Here is a 26,404-nt window from a genome sequence, read left to right as displayed (position 1 = left end):
TATAATCAATATGCATGTATTGCACATGGCTCAGTGGCTTGAGTGTTGGGTTCACAATCATGAAGTAATGAGTTCAATTCCCAGACCAAGATGTGTGTTGCGTTCTTGAGCAAGACACTTCATTTCATGTTGTTCCAGTTCACTCAGCTGTAGAAACGAGTTGTGATGTCACTGGTGCCAAGCTATATCAGGCTTTGCCTTTCCCTTGGATAATATCGGTGACAAGAAGGGAGGCTGGAATGCATGGGCGACTGTTGGTCTTCCATAAACAACCTGGCCGGGATTTGTGCCTTGAAGGGGTATTTACTTTGCCCAAGGTGCCACACAGTGGGACTGAACCCGGAACCATGTGGTTGGTAAGCAAGCTACTTAGCACACAGCCACTCCTGCGCCTGAATAATTAAGAAACAGTGAAATAAAGATAACTATTATAGGATTACCTCTTTTTTAATTTCTTTAACTTTTTCTTTTAATTTTTCTTTCCTGTTGATTTCTTTCATTTTATTCTTGGCTACTTCCTGTGGTTTATTCTAAGATGTAAGTAAACAGATTAGAACAAATTACAAGTGATGCCATTTTAATCAGATGAATTTAAAGAATACAATTCTAGAAAGGTATTAAAAAAAAAAATGAAAAATAAACCAAGCAACATTATAACACTAATTACCTTCTTATTCTTCTCTACTTCTTTCAGATTTTTTTCCTTCTCAGCAGGTGTTGATACTGACTTCTCACTTTTATCATCCCCAGGCACATCATCTGCTATATTGGCATCCTCGTCATCATCGAGATCAAAGTCTTTTTTCAGTTGCTTAGAAGGTCCCTTCTTTTTACGACGGCCAATCTCTTCCTCGCTATCTACTTCATCCTTAACAGCTGCCGTTGGAGTCTTTTTCTGCTCTTCTTCATCCGTGTCTTTTGCCCCAGGGCTGTCATCTTTATCTTTATCCTTAGAGACACTTTTGGTGTCTTCTGGTTCGGCCGGAGTTTTTTCTTCTTCGGAATCAGAATCTACTTTCTTAGCTTTTTTTCTGTTTTTATTTACTGGAGTTTCCTATAAAGTGGAAGTACAAAGTAGGTAAAAAAAAAAAATGAAAATTCATTAATCTTTAATCAACAAGTCAGTGAAAGTCATTAATAATACTGCATCTTTGATATAAAGAAGTTAATATAACTAATGTTGCAATGACTACTACAGCTGCTTTTGTAGGATATGGGGAGATACAATATTAGTGTTAATAATCTTGGAGTATATGAATCCTTCCTTCCTTTCAGTGCACTAATTCTACAAAGTGATCTTAATTTTCTTTTTCATTTCACAAAGGTTTTAGCAATAAAAGAATGATCATTGCACATTCATACTCAAAACAAATGTGTTGGTATTTTGTTGTGAATAAAACTGCTCTAGGTGCAATCTAGCCTAACCAGCCATGCAAAATAGCCTTGCCTTATCAAGGCAATATTAACATAAGTATAGAAAAAATTTTTTTCATCATATACTAATTCAATAAAATCTATTTCCAATCAAATATTGGTTGTGTACATACATTACTACTTCTTTAGAATGACAACAGTATATAAATATAAGATTAAATGACAACAGACTATAAATATAAGATTAAATTGACTGTATTTGTCTAGAGTACAGAACCAAAGTCATGCTAACATAAGATGCCTTATATTGTCTTCAGTAAAAAGAAAGATGACATTAAATAATGTATCTGAATTATATTATCATTATTTAACATCTACATATCGATGCTTGCATGAGTTAGATCAGATGGAATTTGCTGAGGCAGATTTTCTATGACCAGATACCCTTCCTGTTGCCAATCTTTACTTGTTTACAAGCAAGGTAATATTTCCCATGGCCAGACATTTTTCTCATGTTTGCTTTCAGTCTTCATCATGATGATCATGATTAATGAAAACGAACAACATGCACGACAGTGATGTTTATTAACAAACATTACATAATGTCTCGACAAAGATACACACAAATTGCATAATTACACTCAAACATACATACAACACACGTGGACATGCCTACAAAGTCAGAAAACAACACAGCTCCCATGACTTTTGGAAACATTTTTTCATGCTCAGAGTTGCTGAAGCATGGAATAAACTGCCTGTGTCAGTTGTTGACTGCCATGACACTGCATCCTTTAAGGCCCTCATGCTTTCCGAAATCCACGAAACTACACCTAATTATATATACACTTTAGATGAGTTGTAGTGCACCTGAGCACTGTACACAATTATTATTATTATTATAATTATTATTTTATTATTATAATATACTTCTTTCAGTTTCTGTCTACCATATCTTCTCACACAGCCTTGATTGGCTTGGGGCTATAGTAGAAGACACTTGCCCAAAAGCACATGGTTGGGAAGTAAACTTCTTAACCACACAGTTACGTCTGCATATGTATATCATCATTTAACGTCTGTTTTCCATGCTGGCATGGGTTGAACAGTTTGACAGGGGCTGGCTAAGCAGAAGGGTGCACCAGGCTTCACTATCTGTTTTGGCAGGGTTTTTACAGCCAGATGCCCTCCCTAACACCAACCACCTTACAAAGTATTATCTTTGAATAAAAAGATGACTCGGCCATGAACAGAAACATCTTGAAGTAGAGGTCTAGAGCTGACCTGGGGATCGGGTGGGGTGACAACAACAAAACCAACCTCTTTAACTTTCCGTTTTAATTCCTTTTTGGGCTTTTCCTTCTTAATTACAGGCTTTTCCTTTTTATGTACTACTTTCTCCTCTTCGCTTTCATCTTCCTGTTTTAACTCTCGCTCTCTTTGTAATTCTTCAGTAGCCTTCTGAATAGCTTCCTCCTCCTCTTGTTTTTTCCTGAAATTAACATTAAATAATAAATTTGTAAAATGGAAGAATATTCAAAATAACTTCAGGCCATTAGTATCAATGCTGTTAATTATTAAAAATCCAAAGTAACCATGAAAAAAATAAACTAGGAGTCCAAAGAACAAGATAAGTTTGTATGTTGTGGAGAGTTCAGTTCTGACACTTTGGATAGCTCTTCTGGAAAGCTTTGCAGGAATTCTTCAACCCACACTCCATAAGAACCAAGTATACTTAGTTCAGTGCATGTGCACTCAAGATACTGGAACTGAGAAAACTCACATTTGATTGTAGAGTATTTTCTGTAATTCACATTACATATGACATAGATCACGTATTCTTACTGGCCAAAAGAAAGAGGTGGTGAGAACTGATTAGTATACGATTAGCATGTTACATCACCAGAAAAAATTTCATCAGTGTAGTGAGGATGAATTGTAGAATTATATGAATATTATTATTAAGAGTCAGCAGAAATTTACAAAATAGAGAACTGAATTTTTATGCTTCACTGTGTCACTACATCATCAATCTAACACAACAGATTGACAATCTTCTAGCTATAAAAAAAAAAGAGTTGTCTGTGGAATTTAATCTTCTCTAACCAAAATTTTGTTTTGTGCTCAAAGAAACTACAATCGCTGCCACTAACATCAGTTACCTAGCTTCAATTTCTAGAACATGATAGAGCAAACTTTTTACATTTCCCCAATAAATCTGAAGCTTCATATTGATAATGAGAAAAGCAGTATTAATAGAGCTGTTAAAGCTGTGGAATAGAAACAACACATATTCTAGAGTCATTTCAACCAATATTTCATATTTACAAAACTTTTATAAACAACTTGAGTCTTCACTTTAACCAATTAAGCAATTCATAAATTCAAATAAAGCTTAGAAGTTCTTTTGATATTTCATTTTTGAAAAAATAATAAAACATATCATGATTTTTTTTTTTTTTACACACAACAAAAAATTTGTTTATATATTGGGGCATCCCATAAATAATGCGGTTTTCTCAATTGCATAAACAAAAAATCAGAGGGGAACTGGATTACCTGCACCAACTTGTAATAGCAGGTAGTAATTTTACCATGTACTTATTCTTAGTGCAAGTTTTGAAGAGTGCAGTTCGATTTTAACAGTTATTTTTTCAAAGCTATAATGGAAGTAACAAAAGAGCATATTCGGCATATTTTGCTTTATGAGGTCAATAAAGGCAACAATACAATGGAAAGTATGAGGAATATTAATGCAGTACATGGGGACTGGACAATAAGTGTAAGCCAGTGTCAATGGTGGTTCCAGAAATTCTGAGCTGGAAACTACAGCCTAGAAGACAAGCCATGTCCTGGAAGATCTGTAGAGCTCAACAAGATGAAAGGTATTCTTCCATCAGGATAATGTTGGCCACATACAGCGAGGATGACATTCCAAAGACAGGAGCAGTTTGAATGGAAAACAATGTCCCACCCACCATATCCAGACAATGCCCCATTTGATTATCATTTATTCCGCAGTCTTCAAAATCATTTGGATGGAAAAAAATACAAATTCTGTAGACGAAGTTAAAACAGTACAGGAGAAGTATTTTTTGTCACAGACAAGTGAATTCTGGAAGAGGGGCCTTGCAAGTCTACCAGATAGAAGGGAGAGCATTGTAGAAAATGAAGAAGAGTATATTTTAGATTAAAAAAAGAAGCTTATTCATCTTAATTTTGAAAAATAAAAGAAATATAAAAAAAAAACACATTATTTATGGGATGACCCAATATTTAATTGAATCAACAATGTAAGTACAAATCAAATGAGATCTTAAAAGTGACAGTGAAAATGTTTCCAAACCTTTCCTCTCCTAATTTTCTCAATCTTTCAATTTCTTTCTTTCTCTCTTCATCACGCTTTTTCCAGCTGCTCATCATATCTTCAGAATCCTCACTAGAAGAAAGAATAAATTTAAATTCTCAATCAGCAAACACATAACACTGTTTTAATTTGTTTTCAGAACAATTGCTTTATATAGAAATATATAGTTCTATAGTGAACATACATATGCAACGATTATTTGAATTTATCATGATTATCATGTAGCTTCAAGACTGTGATGAGGTGATGGTTACTTTGAGACTGACATTATAAGATAGGTGTGAGAAGCCAGATCTCATTGGCTTGAACATAAAAAATAATTAATAAATGCACCCTTTTAAAGCCTAGCCAGGCTCATGGGCCTGGTTTCTATGGCGTATGTGTTCCCCAGCTGGACGGGATGCCAGTCCATTGCAGCGTTACTAATTTTTGCCAGCTGAGTGGACTGGAGCAACGTGAAATGAAGTGTTTTGCTCAGGAACACAATGCGTCGCCCGGTCCAGGAATTGAAACCACAATCTTACGATCATGGTGCTGACACCCTAACTACTAAGCCACGCGCCTCCACCGTGAACATAAAACAAGTAGAATATTTGGCCCAGATATGGCTGGTTTAAATGTTAAAGGGTTAAAGCTCAAGAAATTTTGCTACAAGATACTTTGATTTAAAGCAATAAAATAAATTTAAGACAGTCATTATTATCATGATTTAACACCTGCTTTCCATACTGGCATAGGTTGGACAGTGACAGGAGCTAGCAAGCTAAATGACTGTGTCAAGCACTGCAGTTGGATGCCTTTCTTAACACCAACCACTTTACAGAGTGTGCTAGGTGCTTTTTATGTAGCACCAGCACCAGCTGGTTTACCAAGTAACTGGCAAGACAAGACCTCTCAACTGAAGGAGAAGTAATGGGAGCTTTGTGCTAGTTGATGAGCAGTGTGAGTATGATAGAGAAACAGAAACAGATGTCAATAGAGGAGATGCATGGCTTAAAAGGACAGTGACCAATGTAAATATCTCTAAGAGTTTTCATACACTTTTGCAATTTGACAAAGTTAAAGAATACTTACCTATCACTTGAGGATGAAAGGCTGTCAGCTGTCACCTCTACAGGAGCTTTTGACTGTCGGCGAGCACCTCCACCTCCTCGCCCACTGGAAGCTTTACGATTTACAGCTGATAATTAAAAAAAAAAAGTATATCATTTATGTACCAAAATACATGACAAAAAATATTATAAACATATAAAAATGAATAAGAGGAATTTCTTAACAAAAGCAACATTGTCATCATGAGGTTTTATGATGGAAAACAAGTGAATAATGTATCTTAGATGATGTGTAAGTAAATCTTTCTTATTACATATTACTGTGAAGGTGGCACGTAAAAAGCACTGCCAGATCAGACTGGAGCCTGGTGCAGCCTCCTGGCTTCCCAGACCCCGGTCGAGCCATCCAACCCGTGCTAGCAGGGAAAATAGACGTTAAACGATGATGATGATGATGTGTTATACTCCTATTTTTGAAAGTGGATCAAGAAAAGATGACAGCCTTCTGGATAAAGCATTAACCAGTTTGTAGTGTAATAATTGTTTCAAATGCTGCCATAAGGCCAGCAAAGTTGTTAGTAAATTACAGTGATCTCATTACCTGACTGGTACTTCATTTTATTGACCCCCAAAAAGGATGAAAAGTAAAGTTGACCGCAGCGGTATTTAAACTCTGAATGTAAAGAGCTGAAGGAAATGCCATTAAACATTTTGTCTGACCAAGCTAACAATTCTACCAGCTTGCCACTGTAGTTTGTAGTATTACAATAATAATAGGGACAAGGTCTGAAAATATGGGGGAGGGTATAGTTGATTACTTCGACCCTAGTGCGTAACTGATACTTATTTCATCGACCCCGAAAGGATGAAAGGCAAAGTTAACCTCTGTGGAATTTGAACTCGGAACGTAGCAGCAGATGAAACACTGCTAAGCATTTCACCTGGCATGTTAACTATTCTGCCAGCTTGTTGCCTTGATATTATTATAATAATAATGGTTTCAAATTTTGGCACAAGGCCAGCAATTTTGGGGGAGAGGTTAAGTCAATTACACCAACCCTAGTATTCAGCTGGTACTTATTTTATCATCCCCCAAAGGATGAAAAGCAAAGTTAATCTCAGCAGAATTTGAACTCAGGATGTAAAGACAGACAAAATGCTGCTAACCATTTTGCATGGCATGCTAACAATTCTATCAGCTTGCAGCCTTATTAATAATCCTTTCTACTATAGGCACAATGCCTGCAATTTCGGGGAGGGGGATAGTCAATTTCAGCAATTTTGGGGAAGGGAGTAAGTCCAATTACATCGACTCCCCCACTCACCAGTGTTCAACTGGTACTTAAAAAAGTTGATGTGCTATGACAAAAAGAACCAGACAATATATTGAAAAAGAACAGTCATCATTTTCCCAACTTTAAATGTCAGACATTTCTTTTCTTAACACAGAAATATCCACTGCAGCTTTTGCTGAGCTGAGTAATGGGGTAGTTTATCATTCCACAACACTGAACTAGGAACTGGAAATTTACATTCGTTTGTTCAAAGTCAATTACATCAACATACCATCAGTACTTCTTTTACCAAATGTAGAAGGACAAAAGGTAAAGTGATCTAGGTGATATTTGAACAAAGAATGTAACCAAATATGTCAATATATATTTTGTTCAATGCTATGTCAATCAATTTTGTAGCCCCAGCATTATAATATCATTTTTAAGTCTGCTTTTCCAGGTTTGCATGGGTTGGACAAGTCCTCACCATTTGTGCTTTTGTCATCTCTGACACAAGGTTCAACATTATAGTTCTTTAAACAAAAGAAGGAGTTCAAAATCAGTCGCCTCTTTATCAACAGACTTCAAGAAAATCTTACTTCTCTTAGGAGCAGCTTTTGCTTTAGGAGCAGCCGCCTTCTTTTTACTCCTGCTTCTTCCTTTTGGTTTCTCATCATATTCAGAATCTTCTTCATTATCCATTTCTTCCTCTTCTGAAGATTCTTTGTTAGATTTTTCAGATTCACTCTCTGAGCCTTCCACTTTCTTAGAACCTTTTCCTTTTGAAGGTGCTTTTGCTGAAGGCCGCCCTCGACCCCCTTTATTTTTTTTTACACTGTCCTCAATCTGAAAATCCTACAACAAAAATTTTGAAAGAAATCAGATAAAATATAATTGAAGAAAAAAAAGTTTGAATTTGGGAAGGAAAATTAACACACTAACTACCGAGTATAGAAATTAATTTTACCTAAATATTTCAAGCCTTGCTCTAAAATATTTTGAAGCTATGATTAAGTCTGTAGCATGCTACAGAATTTTCTTTATGTACGAAGTGCCAAATCTGTATTACCAGCTGATTCATTTTGGGTATCAAGAACATGTAGTTCTAACTGCGCCAAAACTGATGAGGCACAACTAAACAGAAAAAGAATTCTTCAGTTGCTTTTTCCACATGTTCTGCCAAAGAATTAAACCCCACCAAAACTGATTTAATAGAAGCTCTCTTATGTAAAATTAAATTCATCCATATGCTTCATAGTATGTTACATAATTTCCCTTTTCCTGAAAGAACATCAAATACACTACATGTTCTCATAAATGGAATTGATACAGAAGGAAGTAATGAATTTTAAGATAAATTAATAAATACCTCATCATCTGAATTATCAGAATCTGGAGCAGAAGGTTCATCAAAATCTTCTTCTTCATTGTCTTTGTCGTCAGCGTTATCTTCATTATCCTCAACCTCGTTATCAGCAGCCACTTCTTCTTCATCAACAGTTGACTCTTTGGACTTTGACCTTGCAGGAGGCCCTTTCCGTGCACGTTTTGTAGGTTTACCCTTAAAGAAATTTTTTAAAATGTCTATGAGACTCCCTCAGTTATGCTTGTTCAAAGTTTTCAAATCATCTCAGTTTATGGGTGCACAAGGTGTAGCAGGATCACAGGCAAGAAGACAAAGAGAACTTCATATGTAGCAAGGGCAGTTAACTGTAAAATCACCCATGAAATAAATTCTTTCAAATGTTCAAAAGGCTCTACAATAGTTAACAGTTTATGTAATTATGTAGGTGACTTAGTAAAAGAGGTAGATGCTCCAAAAGCAAAGTAACCAATAATAAGGGCAGCATGGGAAATGTTCAGAGAACTATTAGCTCTGCAGGTGACAAAGAAATTGTCTTTATGTGAATGGTGTATGATGCTTGTGCACAAAGTGGGATTTTGTATGATATGCAAAACGTAGGTGTTGAATGTAGATTTGCAAAGGCTGGAAAGAAATGAAGTAACTACTGGATGTGTAATACCATTGAGCATACAGAGCACAAGTGAGCTGAGAAAAAAAAATTAGATACAAAAAGAACCAGTGTGGAAGAGCGAAGACTGTACCATTATGGATGTGATGCATACTAGAGGATGACAATTGGGTAAGGAAAGGCTAAGAGATCCAAGCGAAGGAACCAGCAGAAAAGGATTAAGAATGATATAAGCAGAAATAGTGAAAGCTGATCTCAGTTTGAAAAAGAGATGAAGGGATGATAAGAAACTATAACAAGTGGAGAAAACACAGAGCTGAATAAGACCTGGTCAACCTGTGCAACTGTGAGAAAATAGATTTAAAATGATGGCGATGATGATTGTAAATGAAGAAACTTCAAGTCAGTTACAAATGTATCTTGGAAACACATATTTTCATTGATAAGAATGAATAGGAATTCAAAATATCTATATATAAAAAAAGACATTATACAAATAACTATTAAAAAACTCACCGTTGGTGTACTGGAACTTTGTCTTTTCTTAGCTGGTGTTTTACCTCTCACAGACTGTTAAAAAAAAAAAAAAATTTTTTTAATTATGTAACTATTACAACAATATTTTCAAAGAATAAGTGAATATTGAAATAAACATACACAAAAACAAAGCAGATAATCAGAGATATTACATTCTCCTGGTAAGAGATGCATGTCAGATGCAAAACACAACTGGACATCAATTGTTTATCTGATGTAAGATAGTAAATATTGATTTATGGAATAACATATATAACACAAACTAAAAATATATTAAACAAACTGAGGGCTTGGTTAAATCAGAAAAGTATCTGTCTAGACTACCATACAATCTCTTTTGTCATGATCACAATTCAAAAGAAAACTGCATGCCCTTCAAGGTCAAAGAAAGGCCACAGTAATTCTTACAACAGACTCTGGTGATACCTGGATTAGCCCTACATATAACAAATGTGGAAACATAACTCCACAAATCAGCAATGTTAAAACACTGAAAAAGTGCACACAGAACAGTTTTGATAGCCTGCATGATAGCAAGAAAGGTCCAGCTGGTGACACAGTAATGCCTACAAAAATTTCTGGAATTTATCCACAGTCCCTGGACTGAAAGTTCTCTGGAATAGGTCGATCAGTTGATTTCTATCAATGTCAAGTCGCAAGAACATTATCACTTTTGCTCACTACTAACTCCTTATAGAATACAACGTTTGATGTACCACTAGCCATATCTGAATGGTAGGGAAGTTTCAACACCTAACACACACAATACCAAGTGTGCCCAATCCAGATCTACAACTCCATTAAAGAGACGTACTGCTCGAAAACATACCTCATGAAGACTGACCAAACCTTGCTATCAAGTATTTTACGCAAACACCACAACCTCAGTACATACTTGTGCATCATGTTCCTTCCACAAGATGCAACAGAACAAACATTCCAGCATGGTTAGATGTACACTGAGGCAAGGTATAGTAGTCAGACAGTGACAAATAATAAGTGATGTAAGAATTCATTGTCCCTGCTTCATTTTTTAGACAGAGCTTCCTTTCAACCAATTTCTAGGTGAGACTGGTCCAAATCAGACACCAAACATCTCAACAGGGCTAACAGTTAATGTGGTTTTGGCTTTCCTGATGTAAAGCTGTAAGGTCACCAACTTGTTATGCTTATGCCTGTTCCTGTTAACTCCTTGTATTCCTTTAATATGGTGCAAACAACCTTGATTTCTGTGTGTGTCAGTGCTAGTTTAACATGTCCCAATTCAAGTGGGATGCCCCTTAACACCTCTAGCTTTTGTATAATGGCTCAAGAGCAATAATCATTTCTTTAATGAATTACCTTGTTTGTTTTTTCCACTTCTTCGTCTTCTTCCTCACCATCATCAGCATCTACAGCTGATGGAGTGTTTGCTTGTGAATCATCATCAGCCGAGCTTGCTTGCTATAAAAATATAAATAACAAAAAGGTCTAAGAATTCAAAAATATCTTATAGAATAATATAGAAACATCCATATTGATGTTTTCTATCCTATTAAATGATATTATGATATGAATGAAATCAAATTCAGCTAATCTGATGTTGCTATTAGCTATCATCATTCCAAACAGTTTACCTTCTTTAATGTTCAATTCTTCAAAAGAATAATTTACATTACTTAGTTTATCAATTTCATCTTCTGAGATACATTTTTTTTAAATACCAAAATATTTTATCAGTAAAATCTCCGGCTTGTCAACTGATTATGGAAAAGAAGAAATATTAGAATAAAATTCATTAACTGTGTATAGTTTGGTAATGGAGGAGAACTGTGTGGAAAGTATGTCTTGAATAAACCTTTCTGTGACCATATTTCTCTTGAAATATATTGCCTTTGTTTCTATTGATTTGGAAAACCATGAAGAATTTAGAAAAACTACCGGTTCTTGTAACATAAAATGAAATTTTGATGATGGAATATTTTAACTGAGATTACTTTAAATCATGGAATTTGTATCAAACAACCAGGGCTGTCTCAGGTGAGTTGATGTCAAAGGGATTAAAACAAGATGTAGTTTTGATATAGTTCATAAGAGATGATAGGTTGAAATTCATGAAAAAATGAGGACTTTGCAGATGAGCTGTCTGTAAAAATGTAGTTTTCTTATGTAAGGATTCTTGTGGTTCCAAATATAGCCGATACTTGGTTCTTAATAGAAAATAGGGACCCTGCCCCACAATTGTTCAGTCATTTTGTAAACATATATTCTCACCTACATTTTTGACATAGATAACCATATATGCATACACCTCTGAGTTTAGAGTGGTTAACTGCAGAAAAATTTAGTAACAAGTACTAACAAGGCTTGAATCCTTTATCACATTACTATTTGTCAGTCATTTTACTCCAGGCATGTCAGCAATTACATTGCTTTATATCTTATTATAAACCTTCTAAAACCTTAAGTTTTAGAGGATCTGATAACAGACTCATCAGTTTGCTTAGGGGATTTAGAAGGTTCCTGTAAGAGTTTGAAGACACAGAATGACATAACTGCAACATCATCTTATTCCATGTTAACAGCCTTCACAAAACCAGATAAGCAATCTCTTTTGTTAATTTCCTTCTTAGTCATATGTAACCTACTCATTCTCTAGTTAAGAATTTCTACATATGCTACTTTATGTATATCCTCAAGTCATAAGACAAAATTGGACTTAATTCAACTTATATAACTGATTCTCAAGCAATTCTTAAGTTTCTGACTTATGTAAAATGGTAAAAGCTACTGGGAAACATCAATGGGTTTTATATGTGCCATAAAAAAAAATAATACCTAATAAACAAGAAATTATAATAATATGTTAGACACCAATTTCAGAATTTAACACTTAAAAGAACTGAGCTTACAAAGAGTTATTATTGTCCTTAATCATCTCAGTAATTTACATTTGTTTCTTATTAAACAAGTTTACAAGTATTACAATACTGACTTAAGAATTTAGTATATTTTTACTCTATTTCTTAAATAGTTGCATTTCCTAATACAAACCAAATGTATATCCTCAAGTTTTAAGTAGAACTGGTGCCTATTTTTCTTACAGAAACATATAAGGAAAAACAAGGTCATCATATTTGGTTATACACCCTGAAGTAGTTCATATAGGTTACATATTACTAGGGAGAGGGGTCATATACAGTGAGGAGTAGAATTGGATAAATATAGCTGGTATTTGGCTTAATGTGATGTTACTGCTAAGAATGCTCTATCCAATATTTGGCTTGGAGGAAACCACCGCAGACTTAAGAGTAATCCTGGCTATGGGGTAACTCCATACTTCCCAAAAATTTTGTACTTCAAACCTGGAGCCTTGCCACTAGATATGACTTAATATCATATCGTAAGAGGCATTTTGGGTAACAATTCCAGAGGTTTTCAGAGAGTGTAGGGAGCTGAACAAATGTTCCTGCAAAGGAAAACTGATTTGATTGCATATGTGCTAAAGTAAATCTGGATTTACTTTACTCTGGACTGCTCACCACTGCAAATGCCATTAAACTCTATATAATATTACAACCTGGATGTTAGTAAGAGACAACACAAATCAATACCACATATAAGGCTAGAAACTAACCCTGTTGGTATTAAAGTTATTTGGCGTAAAAATAAAAACCCTGCCTTTACATGAATGTAGTTATTTGAATGAATGCTATGGACATTTGTTTGGGCCTTGTATATGCATCCCACATCTCAAGAACTATATTTTATCAAAGATATTAGGTATCTAGTATGAATTTCTTTAATATTTTTGTTTTTGTCCTTTATTACTTTTTTTTATAATGCTTTTGCAAATGCAGTGAAAGTGTGTGGCTTAGTGGTCAGGGTATTCAGCTTACGATTTTTAAGTTGAGTTCAATTCCTGTCGATGAATTGTATCCTTGAGCAAGATACTTTATTTCACATTGCTCTAGTCCACTCAGCTGGCAAAAATGAGTAGTACTTGCGTTTCAAAGGGCCAACCATGTCACACTCTGTGTCATGCTGAATCTCCCTGAGAACTACATTAAGGGTACAAGTGTCTGTGGAGTGCTCAGCCACTTGCACATTAATTTCACAAGCAGACTGTTCCATTAATCATATCATCCTGAACCCTTATTGTTTAACCAATGGAATACCAGTTTGTAAATGCAATTTTAAAAATTCCAGAGGACGTTGATGCTTGATAGTCATAAATAGGTCCTGAGGATGTCTTATGACAAATATGATGTCATTGACTAAGTTATGGTTAATTTCTTTAGCCCACAATACTATTAATTCATTACTAAATTTACTTCTTCATAACATGGAAACAAGCTTTCTAACATCAACACAATCTGTAGAGATATTTTCAGAATTATCAGGAAAGAAAAGAAAAACATATACTTACTGAACTTGATCGATGAAATTTTACATTTGGGTCATGAACTATTTCCCATAAACCTTCATTAAAACCCCTCCTTTTTTGTGGGTTTCCGTATTTGTTTTTATACTTGTTGTAAGGAAATATGTCTTTTGGTGCTAAAAAGGCCCTACAAAGAAACAAAATTACATAAATAATCCAAGGTCAAAAACTAATGATCCAGTATTATGTTAACACTGATTATTCAGACTAGATTCACATCCCCAACTAATGTACAGAAATCATGCAGAATCACTCTTTTGGCATCTATAAAAATTTTTTTTTTAAATATTAAATAATTTCAAGATGCAATATTTCATGCCTAAAACACTAATTCTAGTTCAACATTAACGGTACACTGCTACAAAGGACAAAGAGAAATTTTAAATAAAATTCAAGATACTTTTATGCCTCAGCAGTTAAGAAATTCTCTTTGCAACCTGTGGTTCAGGTTTACTAAAAACTTGTGAGTGGAATTTGATAAATGGGAACTGTGCAGAAACCTGTCATTTATGTATATCTTTCATTAATCCTTTAGCATTTAATCTGCTCATATCCGGTGAAAATATTCAACCTGTTTTATGCTCAAACTGGTGAGATCTGGCTTCTCACAGCAACCCTACAATATCATTCTAAAACTAAAGTTTCCTCATCAAAATCTCAAAGCATGATTAATTCAAAACAATGTGAATAATCAAGTATTGCTTTTGACAAAATAATGTGAATGCTAAAGGGTTAACGTATATGTTGTAAAGCGGTCTTTTCACGACAGTTGTCGTTCTTACAGATATTGTTATATTACAAAGTCGTCGATAGGATGGTTCTAATCTGGCACTGCACAACCCCCAGTCATACAGTGTTATTATCCTCCAAAGGTTGAATTGATATAACATCCATTCAGTATCACGGTATAATTACTGTATTCAGCACAGACATGACTATCAACACAGTCTACACATACTCTTGGCCTTCCCAACCGTTACCTTCTTTCTATTGACTGGCTACTGGTCTATTTATAATGGCTGGCTACTACCACTTTTTACAGGGAGGGATGTACAGTTTCACTATGCAACAGTAAATCAGTAAAATAAAAATAAAAGGAAAAGAAACTGGTGCTTTGAAAAAATTCCTTAGTGAGATTTGTTCTGCCAGAGTCAAACAGAATCCCTTGCTATTCTTGCCATTTTAAATGCAGTTAGCTAATGATTTGCCTGTTGGAAATCAATAACCAATGAGGATATTGATCTAGAAATTTGATCTAAAATAAATATTAGCTAATGAGGGAGCCTCTACAAGGTAGCACAACCTGCTAGAAAAATTTCCCATAAACTACACATTGCTACCATCTTTAAATAGGACGAACTAGATAATATTGTCCAAGGGCTCGCCCAAGGTTAAGCAACTTATACGCATACTGAAAAATTTCAATTAAATTTGTTTGGTGATTAATAGAATTGGAAGATGCAGGTATGGTTTTGTGATGAAGAAGCTTGTTTCCCAACTATGTTGTCTTAGATTCAACCTCATCTATTATAACCCTGGACTGACAAAAGCTTTGAGTGGATTTGGTAGATAGAAACAGAAAGCCTGCTCTGTGTGTGTGTGTATGTGTTTATGTTTGTCTACCCTCGTCTAAACATAGATGACGGTTGTAAATGAGCATCAATGCCATACAATCAGTGTTATTCATTATTAGTCCTCTGGGAAACATATGTCTTGCTAGGGGAAAATATTACCTTGTTGAGATTGATGACAAGAAAGGCATCCAACCATAGAAAACCTGCCACAACAAACAATCTGACCCATGAAAGCATGAAAAAGTAGACATTAAACGATGGCAAAGCCTCTGCTTGCTAAGACATCAGCTTATTGTGCAAGTGCTTTCATGTATATAGGTAAGGTATAGTATTATCTGTATCACAGAACTGAGATTTGTTTCTATAACCACCTAGTATTTTATTCTTCAGCAGCTACTAAACACTGATTTGTACCACAAAGAGAATAATGGAGCACATGTATCAATAAGTAAAATAATACTAGTTTCTAGCTCAGAACCAAGTTTGAGGCTCTTCTCTCAAACTACAATAGCTAGTTATTTCAACCCTGCTACAATTTTTATACCGCACTTATCTTTTCCCCATAATGTCATCCAACTTCAAACTAATTCTTCTTCAACCACCACCACCATTTCATGTTATGTTTTCCATGTCTGCATAAGTCACACAGAATTTGTTGTGGAAAATTTTTCTATGGCTGGGTGCCCTTTCCAGTGCCAACCTTCACCTGTCTCAAAGCAAAGTATTTTCCCAAAGCCGGATATGTTTTTCTTGTAAGACCAGAAATGAACACTCACTTATATGATGGTGCTTATTTACAACTATCATATCATGCAACAATTCCTCGAGAAATGTACACACAAACATATACAATGGGCTTCATTCAGTCTCTGCCTACAAAATCCACTCACAAGACTTTGGTTGGCCTGGAGCTACAGCAGAAGACACTTGCCCAAGTGGTGCAGAACAGTGGGACTGAATTCCAAGACCACATGGTTGGGAAGCAAGTTTCTTAACTACACATCCATACCTGCTCAATTCTCCACCCTTTGCTAATGTTTTCCCAATTAAAAAATAATCCCAACTAAACATTAACTGCATTCATTTACACTCACTCATTTATCACTCAAGTTCAGCTCAGATTGACCCCTTAGGTACATGAGATATTTCCTGTCTCACTTAGACAAATACATTTTACAAGACGATATTTTTTTACTCGTAAAATGTTAAATGCAGGCTAGAGATGTAAAAAGAGTCTAAAATAAAAAAAAAACCTAAATGAACATTCATTGCTTCTAGTGACTTGATGTTAGTTAACAAATAAGATGAAGACTAAACTGTTCATTACAATTTTAAAAATTATTTTCATGCTGACTTGTCTAAATATGAACTTCTGATGGAGAAAAACAATTGCAGTAAGGACAAGCATGGCTGCATGGTAGGAAACTTGTTTCCCAACCACATGGTTTTGAGTTCATGACACTTTTACTATAGCCCCACTTGACAACCAGTGTTGGTTTGTTTACATCCCCAAAACTTAGTGGTTCAGCAAAAGAAACCAATATCATAAGTACCAGACTTGGAAAAACACAACAGCTGAGACTGATTTGTCCAACTAAAACCCTTTAACCCTTTCGTTACTATATTTCTGACCAAAATACACCCCTTATGTGTTTCAATTAATTTCTAATGTAATCATAAATTTAGTCTGGTTTCATTAAACAACTATAACTTTTTTATTTATCAATATATTAACATGAATTTTGGAAGATAATTTAATGAAATGTTCTCAACCAATTCTATACTATAATTTTTGTCACAAAGTGACTCTAATTGCAGGTAGATACAGGTAAATTCAACAAAATATAAAATTAAAATTTTGTTCAAACATCGCTATAGAAAATGGGTTATTAGCTAATATTCAATTGGGTATACAACAAAATTTTACAAAAGAATTTGTTATTCTGGGTAACTTTCTGATACCCATAATAATATTTATGGCAAAATAGGCCTTAATTTCATTTAAGGTTGTGGGAAATAACAAACTATCCTTTCTTTCGCTTTGTTTACGTTTAGCGTAACAGTTCGTTTCCGCCGTAATGATTTCAAATGGGCTCATTCGAAAAAGTAAAAAGAAATAGTCTAAGGCTTTACTCTTCTGGGAAAGTCTGTGGCTTGGTCCAGTTTCTTCAGAAAAATCACCGAAAGAAACAGTTTTTAAATTTTCACTCCATTCAGGTGCCAATTCATTTTCTTTATCGCTGTCGGAGATCTCGGATTCACTGTTTTCACTTTCGGAAAATGAAACATCAGATTCATTATCAAATACCACATGCTTTTTTTTTTTCAGTCATAGAGTTAGATTTATGAAGGTCTTCAGTAGAAAATCCTTCGAATTCTGACTCACTGCTTGATATAATGAAATTCGTATCCATTTTTTGTCAGAATTACAAATTTTGAAAACACAATAGGAACAAATTTCGGAAAAAAATCTCCCATAATTCACGGAATTAAAATTACACTTCGATTTTTGTACACAACTGTAGTTGAACTGTTTACGAAGTATAATACGTGTTTTCACGAATGTACTAAAGAGATTTACTCTGATATTCTCATTTAAATATGAATAGGTAAATTCGGGCGGTTTGGTCACATTAACCAAAATTTTTTTCGGGCGGTTTGGTAACGAAAGGGTTAAAGCAGTACCCCAACACAGACTCAGTCCAATACTGAAACAACTAAGTTAAAACTAACAGTCTACTATTAAATAAATATTTGAAGCAACAAAGCTTTAAAAAGTACCTAATAACACTTCTAGATGTTACAAAAACTTTTCTAATAACCAGTATAAATATTATCATAGTATATATATATATATATATAAACAATATAATGCAATATATTCTTCATTAATAAACTAATATAGCACGTAAATGTAAACCATTTAATATGTATACAAAACAAAACTGACAGATAGAGTATCTAAGCAACAAATACTACAAAAAGCCAACTGCATTAGAAATGTAATTCACAAATACTAACAAAATTCCAACAACGTCACATCTTCATTATTAGTGCCATAATTACTGACCCTTCTTGCACAGAACAACTTGATATTTCACTGCCCCAATAAACATTAAAATCCCCTACTAAGAGAACAATATACAAGTCAATATAAACAATATGCTTTTAATAAAACAGGCAGTGAATTTAAATATTAATATAACTCAACATCAAAGAGGCCCATTGCCTGCTTTAGTTGTTCATTTACCATCCATTTTATCCATGATATCATGGGTTAGATCAGTGGTTCCCAACCATTTTTTATCTTTGGACCTCTTTGATTCCTATTTTACTTGAATGGCCTTCCATAGCCATTTGGTGTTTAAAAAAATTATATATTTTATAATTGAATACTATTAGGAATTGTAAAAAAATTTTTTTTATATATCTTGTGTATTGTAGAAGTATAATTTATTGCACATAAATTTTAGCAAGAAATTCTTATATGGAACCCAAGGGTCAAATGGACCTCTACTGAAGACCTCTGGGTTAGATGGAAGCTTATTTGAGACAAGACTTTACAGTTGGAAGCTCTTGCTGTTGCCAGCCCATAACTGTTTTTGAAGCCAAGGATTTGTTTACTCCCTCAGGACTATCGTAGAAGACACCCTTTTACGTATATCTTAATCTCAATTATGGAGTATGTGGGTGTATATAATGGAAACTGTACTGCTGCATATCAATGGTTTAACTGTTTAGCACTTAAACCGGCTATATCAGGCTCAAATATTCTACCTGTTTTATGTTCGAACCAGCCAGATCTGGCCTCTCACACCTACTCTACAATGTCATCCTTAAAATAAACAGTCACATCATTGAAACCTTGAAGATATTAGATAATGCACGATTAATTCAAAACAATGTGAACAAATAAGTATCACATTTGACAAAGAAATCCGAATACTAAAGGGTTGAACATCATAATTCTACCAAACCACAATAGAATACTTATATCCACAATTAAAGATCATCAAAACAATTGTATCAACATAGGTGCAGGCACAGCTAAGTCATGGACTCAGTCCAACTGCATGGTACTGTGAGCAAATGTCTACTATAGCCCTAGGCCATCCACAGCCTTGATAATGCTAATTTGGTAGGTAAAAACGCCATGTGTGTGTGTGTGTGTACTCTTGTAATGACACCATGGTTGTAAACGAGCATACAAGAATGTTGTTCATTTCCAGTTGTCCACGGAAAACAGGTTTGGCCATAGGGGAATATTGCCTAGCTTGGGAAACAGGTTAAGAGTCAGTGACAGGAAGGGTATCTGGCCATAAAAGTCTATCTCAACAAATTCTGTATGGCCCATGCAAGAATGGAAATGTGGACATTAAATTATGATGATGATGATGATTACTTTCCTTTGAGATTCAACCTTGGTTGATGTACATTTCCTAAATTCACATTCTGCACATTACACCATTCAGTTACATGCATTCTAACATTGCTACTCAACTGTTTTGCCTTACATAAACAACAGCTGATTTCAACCAACTACTCAAAAGAATTACAAGATTACATGTTTACAGCAAACATAGCATAAACACAATATATGCTCGCTGCATTCATGAAGTAAATGGTGTTTAAAATGTGATAAGCAAGTACTGATTTTGGAAGCAGTTTCGCTCTTTTACTCACCAACCACAAGTAAATAATCAATGTATGTTTATCATCGCACTTTGATCCAAGAGATTGCCTTCGTAGACCTAGAACCTTCCTCACTGTTGATAAAGACAGCATTGATTCTTACCAAAGTAACATTTCGATCATTCTAAGTCCATGAAGGATAGCCATCATCAGCATCAATTAACATCAACTTTTCCATGCTTGGAAAGAAACTGAGGTAGATTTTAAAATTTTTTTGTTGTTGCCCTTCCTGTTGCCAACCCTTGTCCATTTCCAAGAAGGTAATATTTCCCCATGACTAAACATGTTTAGGTTTTTCACAGAAGATTGGAAATGAATAACATTGCTTCTATGATGGTGATGCTCATTTTACAACCCTCACATGACGTCTAGACAAGGGTACACACAAACACACATATACAATGAGCTGTTTTCAGTTTCTGTCAACCAAAGCTACTCACAAGGCCTGTTTTTCTTAGAAAATGTTGAAGAGGACATTCATCAACATAGGTGTTTGTTAAAGAGTTTAAAAAAATATAAATTTTAAATATTGATAAATCATGAAGAACAGATGAAATTTAAGTATCAGCTAGCTAAAATGTATATGATGCTGATGTGATGTAGGTCTTGTATGTATAACTAGTATAGTTTGTAAATCAATGTTAGTATAACAGTGAAAAAAAATGGAAAATTTTTTTAAAGACTAAATGAATGTATGCAGAAAAAGTAAAGTGAGTATTTTATAGAAATTGTCTGTTTAGCATTCTTGTAAGTAGAGTACTGTAAATGTATGTAAAGAGAATGAGAGGGTCATTTGTTTTTTAAGATCCACTTAAATTGCAATTCAAAATTATTGATTTCCAGGTCAATTTTATAAGCAATCATTTCTAAAACAGGTGCTGGGGAGAAAAGACTAAATTTTACTTACGTTTCATGAGTTCCATAAAAGAAAATAGGAAACTTTCCTTTTGGTGGTTTCACTGCTCCATCAGGTAAGTCATCAATCTAAAAGTAGAAAATATAAAAATAAAGATTAACTCTTAATCCAAATAAAACCTATGTAGTAGAGCAAAGTTTTAAATTCAGATTATTCATTAGTCACCCATTAACCCTTTAACATTTAAACCAGCCATATTTGGCCAAAATATTCTACCCGTTTTATGTTCAAATTGGCCAGACCTGGTTTCTCACACAAACTCTACAATATCATTCTCACAGTTACATCATCAAAATCTCACACTTGCAAGATAATGCATATTAATTCAAAACAATTTTGAATAAATAAGCATTACTTTTGATAGAATGTGAATGCTAAAGGGTTAAAGTGTTAAGTGACAAATTGGTATCTCTTTTAAACTAGCCAACTGTTCTCCATTTCTACTGCACTCAAATCTCTCTCTCTTGATATATTAACCCTTTAACATTTAAACTGGCCATTTCCGACCTAAATATTCTACTAGTTTTACATTCAAACTGGATTATCTAGCCCCTCACATCAACCCTACACTGACATTCTAAAAGTAAACAATCACATCATTGAAAATCTTAAAGCTATGAGATAATGCATGGTTAATTCAAAACAATATGAAAAATAAGCATTACATTTAACAGAATAATTTGAACACTAAAGTGTTAAAGCTTAATCTTCTCTTTCTCATAACTATACATCAAGTAACACATGTAGTCTTTCATTTTAAGTATTACCTCAATATAGAACTCTTTTTCTATCCTTGTATAATCAAAACCAATCATTTTCAGTCTGAGAAAGATAACTCAAAAGTACTCTGAGAAGCATTTTCTTCCTATTAATTGCAACTAAAATATAATGCAACGAGTGACAGGGTTTAAAACCTTTGACATTTTGAATTATCCTAAAAAACATTAACAATTCAAACTCAATTTATATATCCAGTGTGTCTCATTCAAACTTGGACCATATCCATACAAAAGTTATCTACCTGGTTTATAAAAACTCTGACTTATTGTGAGGTCTCCATTAAGCGCTTTTTCTAATGCCAATGCTACCTATATCACACAACTATTTGAATCCACTCATCTCTCCATGTCACAGCAGAAAATACTACCTCCACTCAGTCTAAACACTGTATCAAACATTATATGTTGTTCATTGAGAAGATTGCTGATTTATGAATTTCTTTCTCTCTCTTTCGATTGATTGATCGATCGATCAAGAGAGAGAAAGGGAATGATAGGAAAAAGACTGCATTCTTTATTTAAACAAATGGATTTATAAGTTTGATGTTGAATCGATTTCACATTTAAACAATGTAATCATAATCAGAATAAAAGGTGAATTATCAGTGAGTTATAGTATGAGAAGTAAAGGAATAAACATAAGAGCAGTGTAAGAACCTAGTGTAATTTATTCCACGAAGCCAATATGATCATTTTGGGGTGAAAAAAAAATCCTCAAACTTGGTTAAATATATCGATTGTTTAGAATAGCCATGTTATGCACATTTTCAGATTTCTAGATCCTCAAGTTCCTGAGAAACACTCTCTGAGATTTTGGGACTGGGGGATAATTTACACCTTATGGAATCTCCCACCCAACAAAAGAAAACAAAAAGCATAATTTGACTTGACCTTTGGAACATCTGGAAGCTTTTTGTGTAGCATTTGTGTTGCATTTCAATGCAAAAGTAGTCACCATTGCATACTTAAACTGCTTACAAATATCTCTGAGTGAATATTTGTAAGCAGTCTAAGAATGCAATGATGACCTATGTTTATTCAGATTGGTTGATTTAATTTATTTTTAGTTTGATCATATTTTAAAATGAAATTTGCTAATTCCTGCATTATTAGAAATTCAACTGAATGTCAAGTCTGATATTCCCAGTGAACAGGAACAACACCTTATGTGGTGAAGTCAATATTCAAATTGCAGAAGAGTTTACTAACTTCTAGTAAGGCTCCAGTCAAGTTTTGAACCACTACGCTCAAATTTTCCCAACTCAAAATCACAGCCTGCCATACCACCATAAAAGACATTAACACCTCTGTGAAAACAGTTCAACCAATCAGCAGTGGCTGACAGTTATAAAAAGCTAGCGGATTTAACAAGAGACCAGAACCATTCAGCATTACACATGCAACAATGTTGCTTTGCTCTGTGAGTTGATCTATCATTGTCTTTTAACTTTTTCTTATTTAACCTAGTTATGGTGTATTTGACAAAAAATACAAATGTAGTGTAGAACCATGCACATATTGCTTATATGCAGAAGTTAAACTCTCTCTACTTATTTGGTTTTCAATAACTGTGTACTACTTATCTGTTTTGTATTACAGGTAATTACTATTATGCATGTTGTTTCATAAAAATTGTTCTTACTTAAAATTGTGAATAAATAACGAAGAATTAATGACTAAAACTCCCACACTAAAAATCACTTTCTGTTTTAGGAAAAAAGTTATGGATTCTGTTGCAGATTTGAGGGTGTCAAAAATAATGGTGACCTTTTTAACTGTGATGAAATACATTAAAAGATAAAAGAAAGATAATGCCCATTATTTTTGTCCAGTGATCCTATACATGCTACACCTATAACTGAACTGCAGTCAAAGTGTTGTGAAGATGTTTTATTCCCTAAGAAAGTGAATTACTGACAGAAACTGGTAAATAACTAATTCAAAACAGAATTTTTGAAGTAGAAAAGACATGGACAAAAAAAAGAGAAAAATTTTAAAAAGTACATTGCAAAGACAAATTCTAAAACTGAGGAAGAAACCACTTTAGAAAGGCATGTGAGTTATGAGGAGTCAAAAATTATTAACAGGTTGAAAAAGGTCATAATTAGTGATACAAGAAACAAACAAGTTCATATCCTGACAATCCTGTCAAAGATTTGAAGTACTACACATATTGAAGACTTTGTTGCCACTAATTATAAGGCGAATCAAACAAAAAACTAAAAAGATTATGTAAAAAGAATTTTGTCGCTACCAAACAAACGACAATGCAAGAGTCTTTTTTTAAACATTTTAAAGAAAGTTCCAAACTACATTCTGTGACTTAGAAGAAAGATTTGCTTAAGCCATATTCTATAACTTGAATAATTTATAAATATTTTTTAAGAATTGTTACATGACTCAGAATATGGAATTTGAGCCAGTTTTGTAGAGCGCTAAACTACCAAAACTCAGTAAAATTGTGCTATAGCTGCAATATTATATATTTTGTGTCGCACATTTATAAAATTCTTGAAAATACTTTATTTTCTTGAAAAGTTACAATGTTTTCTTTAAATCTCTAAGGTATTTCACCTGTTTTCCTATACTTAACCTTTAAAGAAGATATTTTGCTCTTTAACTTTGCCTCAGTTGAATACATGGATATATCATCGTGTGGAGGATGTCTTTGTTGGAACAATTCCCATGCCCTGTGTGGTGTAATATTAGGATTTTCCCAAAATATTTCCAGCACTATTGACTTGAATGGCTCATGAATTCCATGGCTAGCATTATACAATGTTGATTGTCCCTTTCTTTTCTTTGCCATCAAGGATGAAATAACAGTTTGAATTTCTGTTTCCAATGGTAAATCCAAATGCCCAGGATGTTTACGTTTAAGTTCCACTAACATTTTACTTGGACCTCATTTCATAGCTTCATTTTCATTACCCAAATTAAACATATCAATAATTTCTTGTTTAAATGGATCTACATACTTTCGATCATACTTATTACCGTGCTTTCTTGTTCTTGCTCATCCTGTTTCAAGTCCACAACACTCATTATTATGCTGGATCGCTTTATGAATGGGATCAAACATCTTAAGTTCTTCAACATCTGAACTAGTATTAATCACCTCAAATTGATACTGTTCATATATATTTTTAGCATAAACAATAGGTTGACTGATTAAATCTTGATGTCCTAAGGCTCCTTTGCAACTATGGATTTCCATTTTGTAGGCAGTTGCAAATTCCCTATGACATAAATTACATTGAAAAGGATTTTCATCGTCAGATTCCATATCCAAATCATTGATATTAGATGCTAAAGCAAGTCCAATACGATGCTTCTCTGGGACATTCCCCTCAACACTATAAACAAATACATTTTGTTAAGCTGCCTCTACCTTTCTCTACAACACCAATATCTTCAACAGTGTCTGTATCAGAAATTTCATTTTCATTGGAAGCACAATTTTCATTGGATCCGCTTTCACAATTTTCTTCATTTACATCGTTCGTAGTGCCATTGATAAGGTTGTATGTTGCTGTCAATGGTAAGTTCGAATTTTCATAAATTGAAGTGGAATTTCTTGTTGAATCAAACTGTGCTTTCCATATGATCACCTATGTTTTGAAATTTTCCAATTATCTCCAAGCTTTCTTGTTCAAACTGTTCAACAGCAGGCCTATTAATACCAACCAATTCTGCCACTGTATTACTTACACCACTATTAGCATTTAAAGCATCAACTAATTCAACAGGAGTTATAACATCTGAACCCATATTACAATGCCTCATACACATGCCTCTTAACTGTAGCAAAATGAGTGTCGATACTGCCTTTACCATCTTGTACACCAGTGTGTACAAAAGTACAAAGTTTAAGGTTGTATCTATCTGCAATTTTATATAATGTAAACAATAAGTTTCCTTTCTTATAACATCTTGCATTGTCAGAGTATACTAAAGATTTCGAATGTATGGACTAATGACAGCATACTTTTTGCATTCTACAAAAAGTCAATCCTCTGACTCACGAAGTGACTCTTAAATTGTAGAGCTTGATTTGTTTTTACCCTCGATCTCTTTGGCTTTGTTTCAAGACTAGCTAAGAGTCCTTCTTCCCAAGCAAAATCTGACTCATATTTTGGCTTCTGTAAATATTTCAGCATGTCCTACTATATAAGTTAGTGGTACCAAATTCTTCAATTTGTGTAATATTTCAAATTTTTCTTTACTACAAGTACTACCCAGCAATTAAGCAATCCCTAAAAGAGCCTTAACATAAAAATTCAAATGAGAGAGAGAGAGAGAGGGGAGAGAGAGATTGTAATTGAATTTCACCACTTCCTTCTCTGAATCTTTTGCATTTAAACTGCTTTAACTCAGGTTCCATATAATCCCCCAGAATAAAATTTTACACAAAGAATGCCAATAATCAATAGAAACAATGAG

The 26,404-nt window shown here is 34.1% G+C and overlaps 1 protein-coding gene across 1 annotated transcript in view; it reads right to left on the bottom strand.

Annotated features, from left to right (window-relative positions):
• Positions 1-26,404, bottom strand: part of LOC115219629 (formin-J) — a 75,925-nt gene that overhangs the window by 16,933 nt on the left and 32,588 nt on the right. The window contains exons 2-12 of the mRNA XM_029789778.2: positions 21,174-21,250; positions 13,986-14,127; positions 10,919-11,020; positions 9,557-9,610; positions 8,437-8,628; positions 7,667-7,922; positions 5,816-5,921; positions 4,721-4,813; positions 2,695-2,866; positions 668-1,054; positions 441-530 (exon numbers count right to left, since the gene is read on the bottom strand). Coding sequence (XP_029645638.1) covers positions 441-530; positions 668-1,054; positions 2,695-2,866; positions 4,721-4,813; positions 5,816-5,921; positions 7,667-7,922; positions 8,437-8,628; positions 9,557-9,610; positions 10,919-11,020; positions 13,986-14,127; positions 21,174-21,250 — 1,671 coding nt within the window. The remainder of the gene's footprint in view (positions 1-440; positions 531-667; positions 1,055-2,694; positions 2,867-4,720; positions 4,814-5,815; positions 5,922-7,666; positions 7,923-8,436; positions 8,629-9,556; positions 9,611-10,918; positions 11,021-13,985; positions 14,128-21,173; positions 21,251-26,404) is intronic.

This window comes from Octopus sinensis, linkage group LG15 (genome assembly GCF_006345805.1).
Source record: "Octopus sinensis linkage group LG15, ASM634580v1, whole genome shotgun sequence".
NCBI classification, from domain to species: Eukaryota; Metazoa; Mollusca; class Cephalopoda; order Octopoda; family Octopodidae; genus Octopus; species Octopus sinensis.
This window is presented reverse-complemented; position numbering and strand designations above follow the sequence as displayed.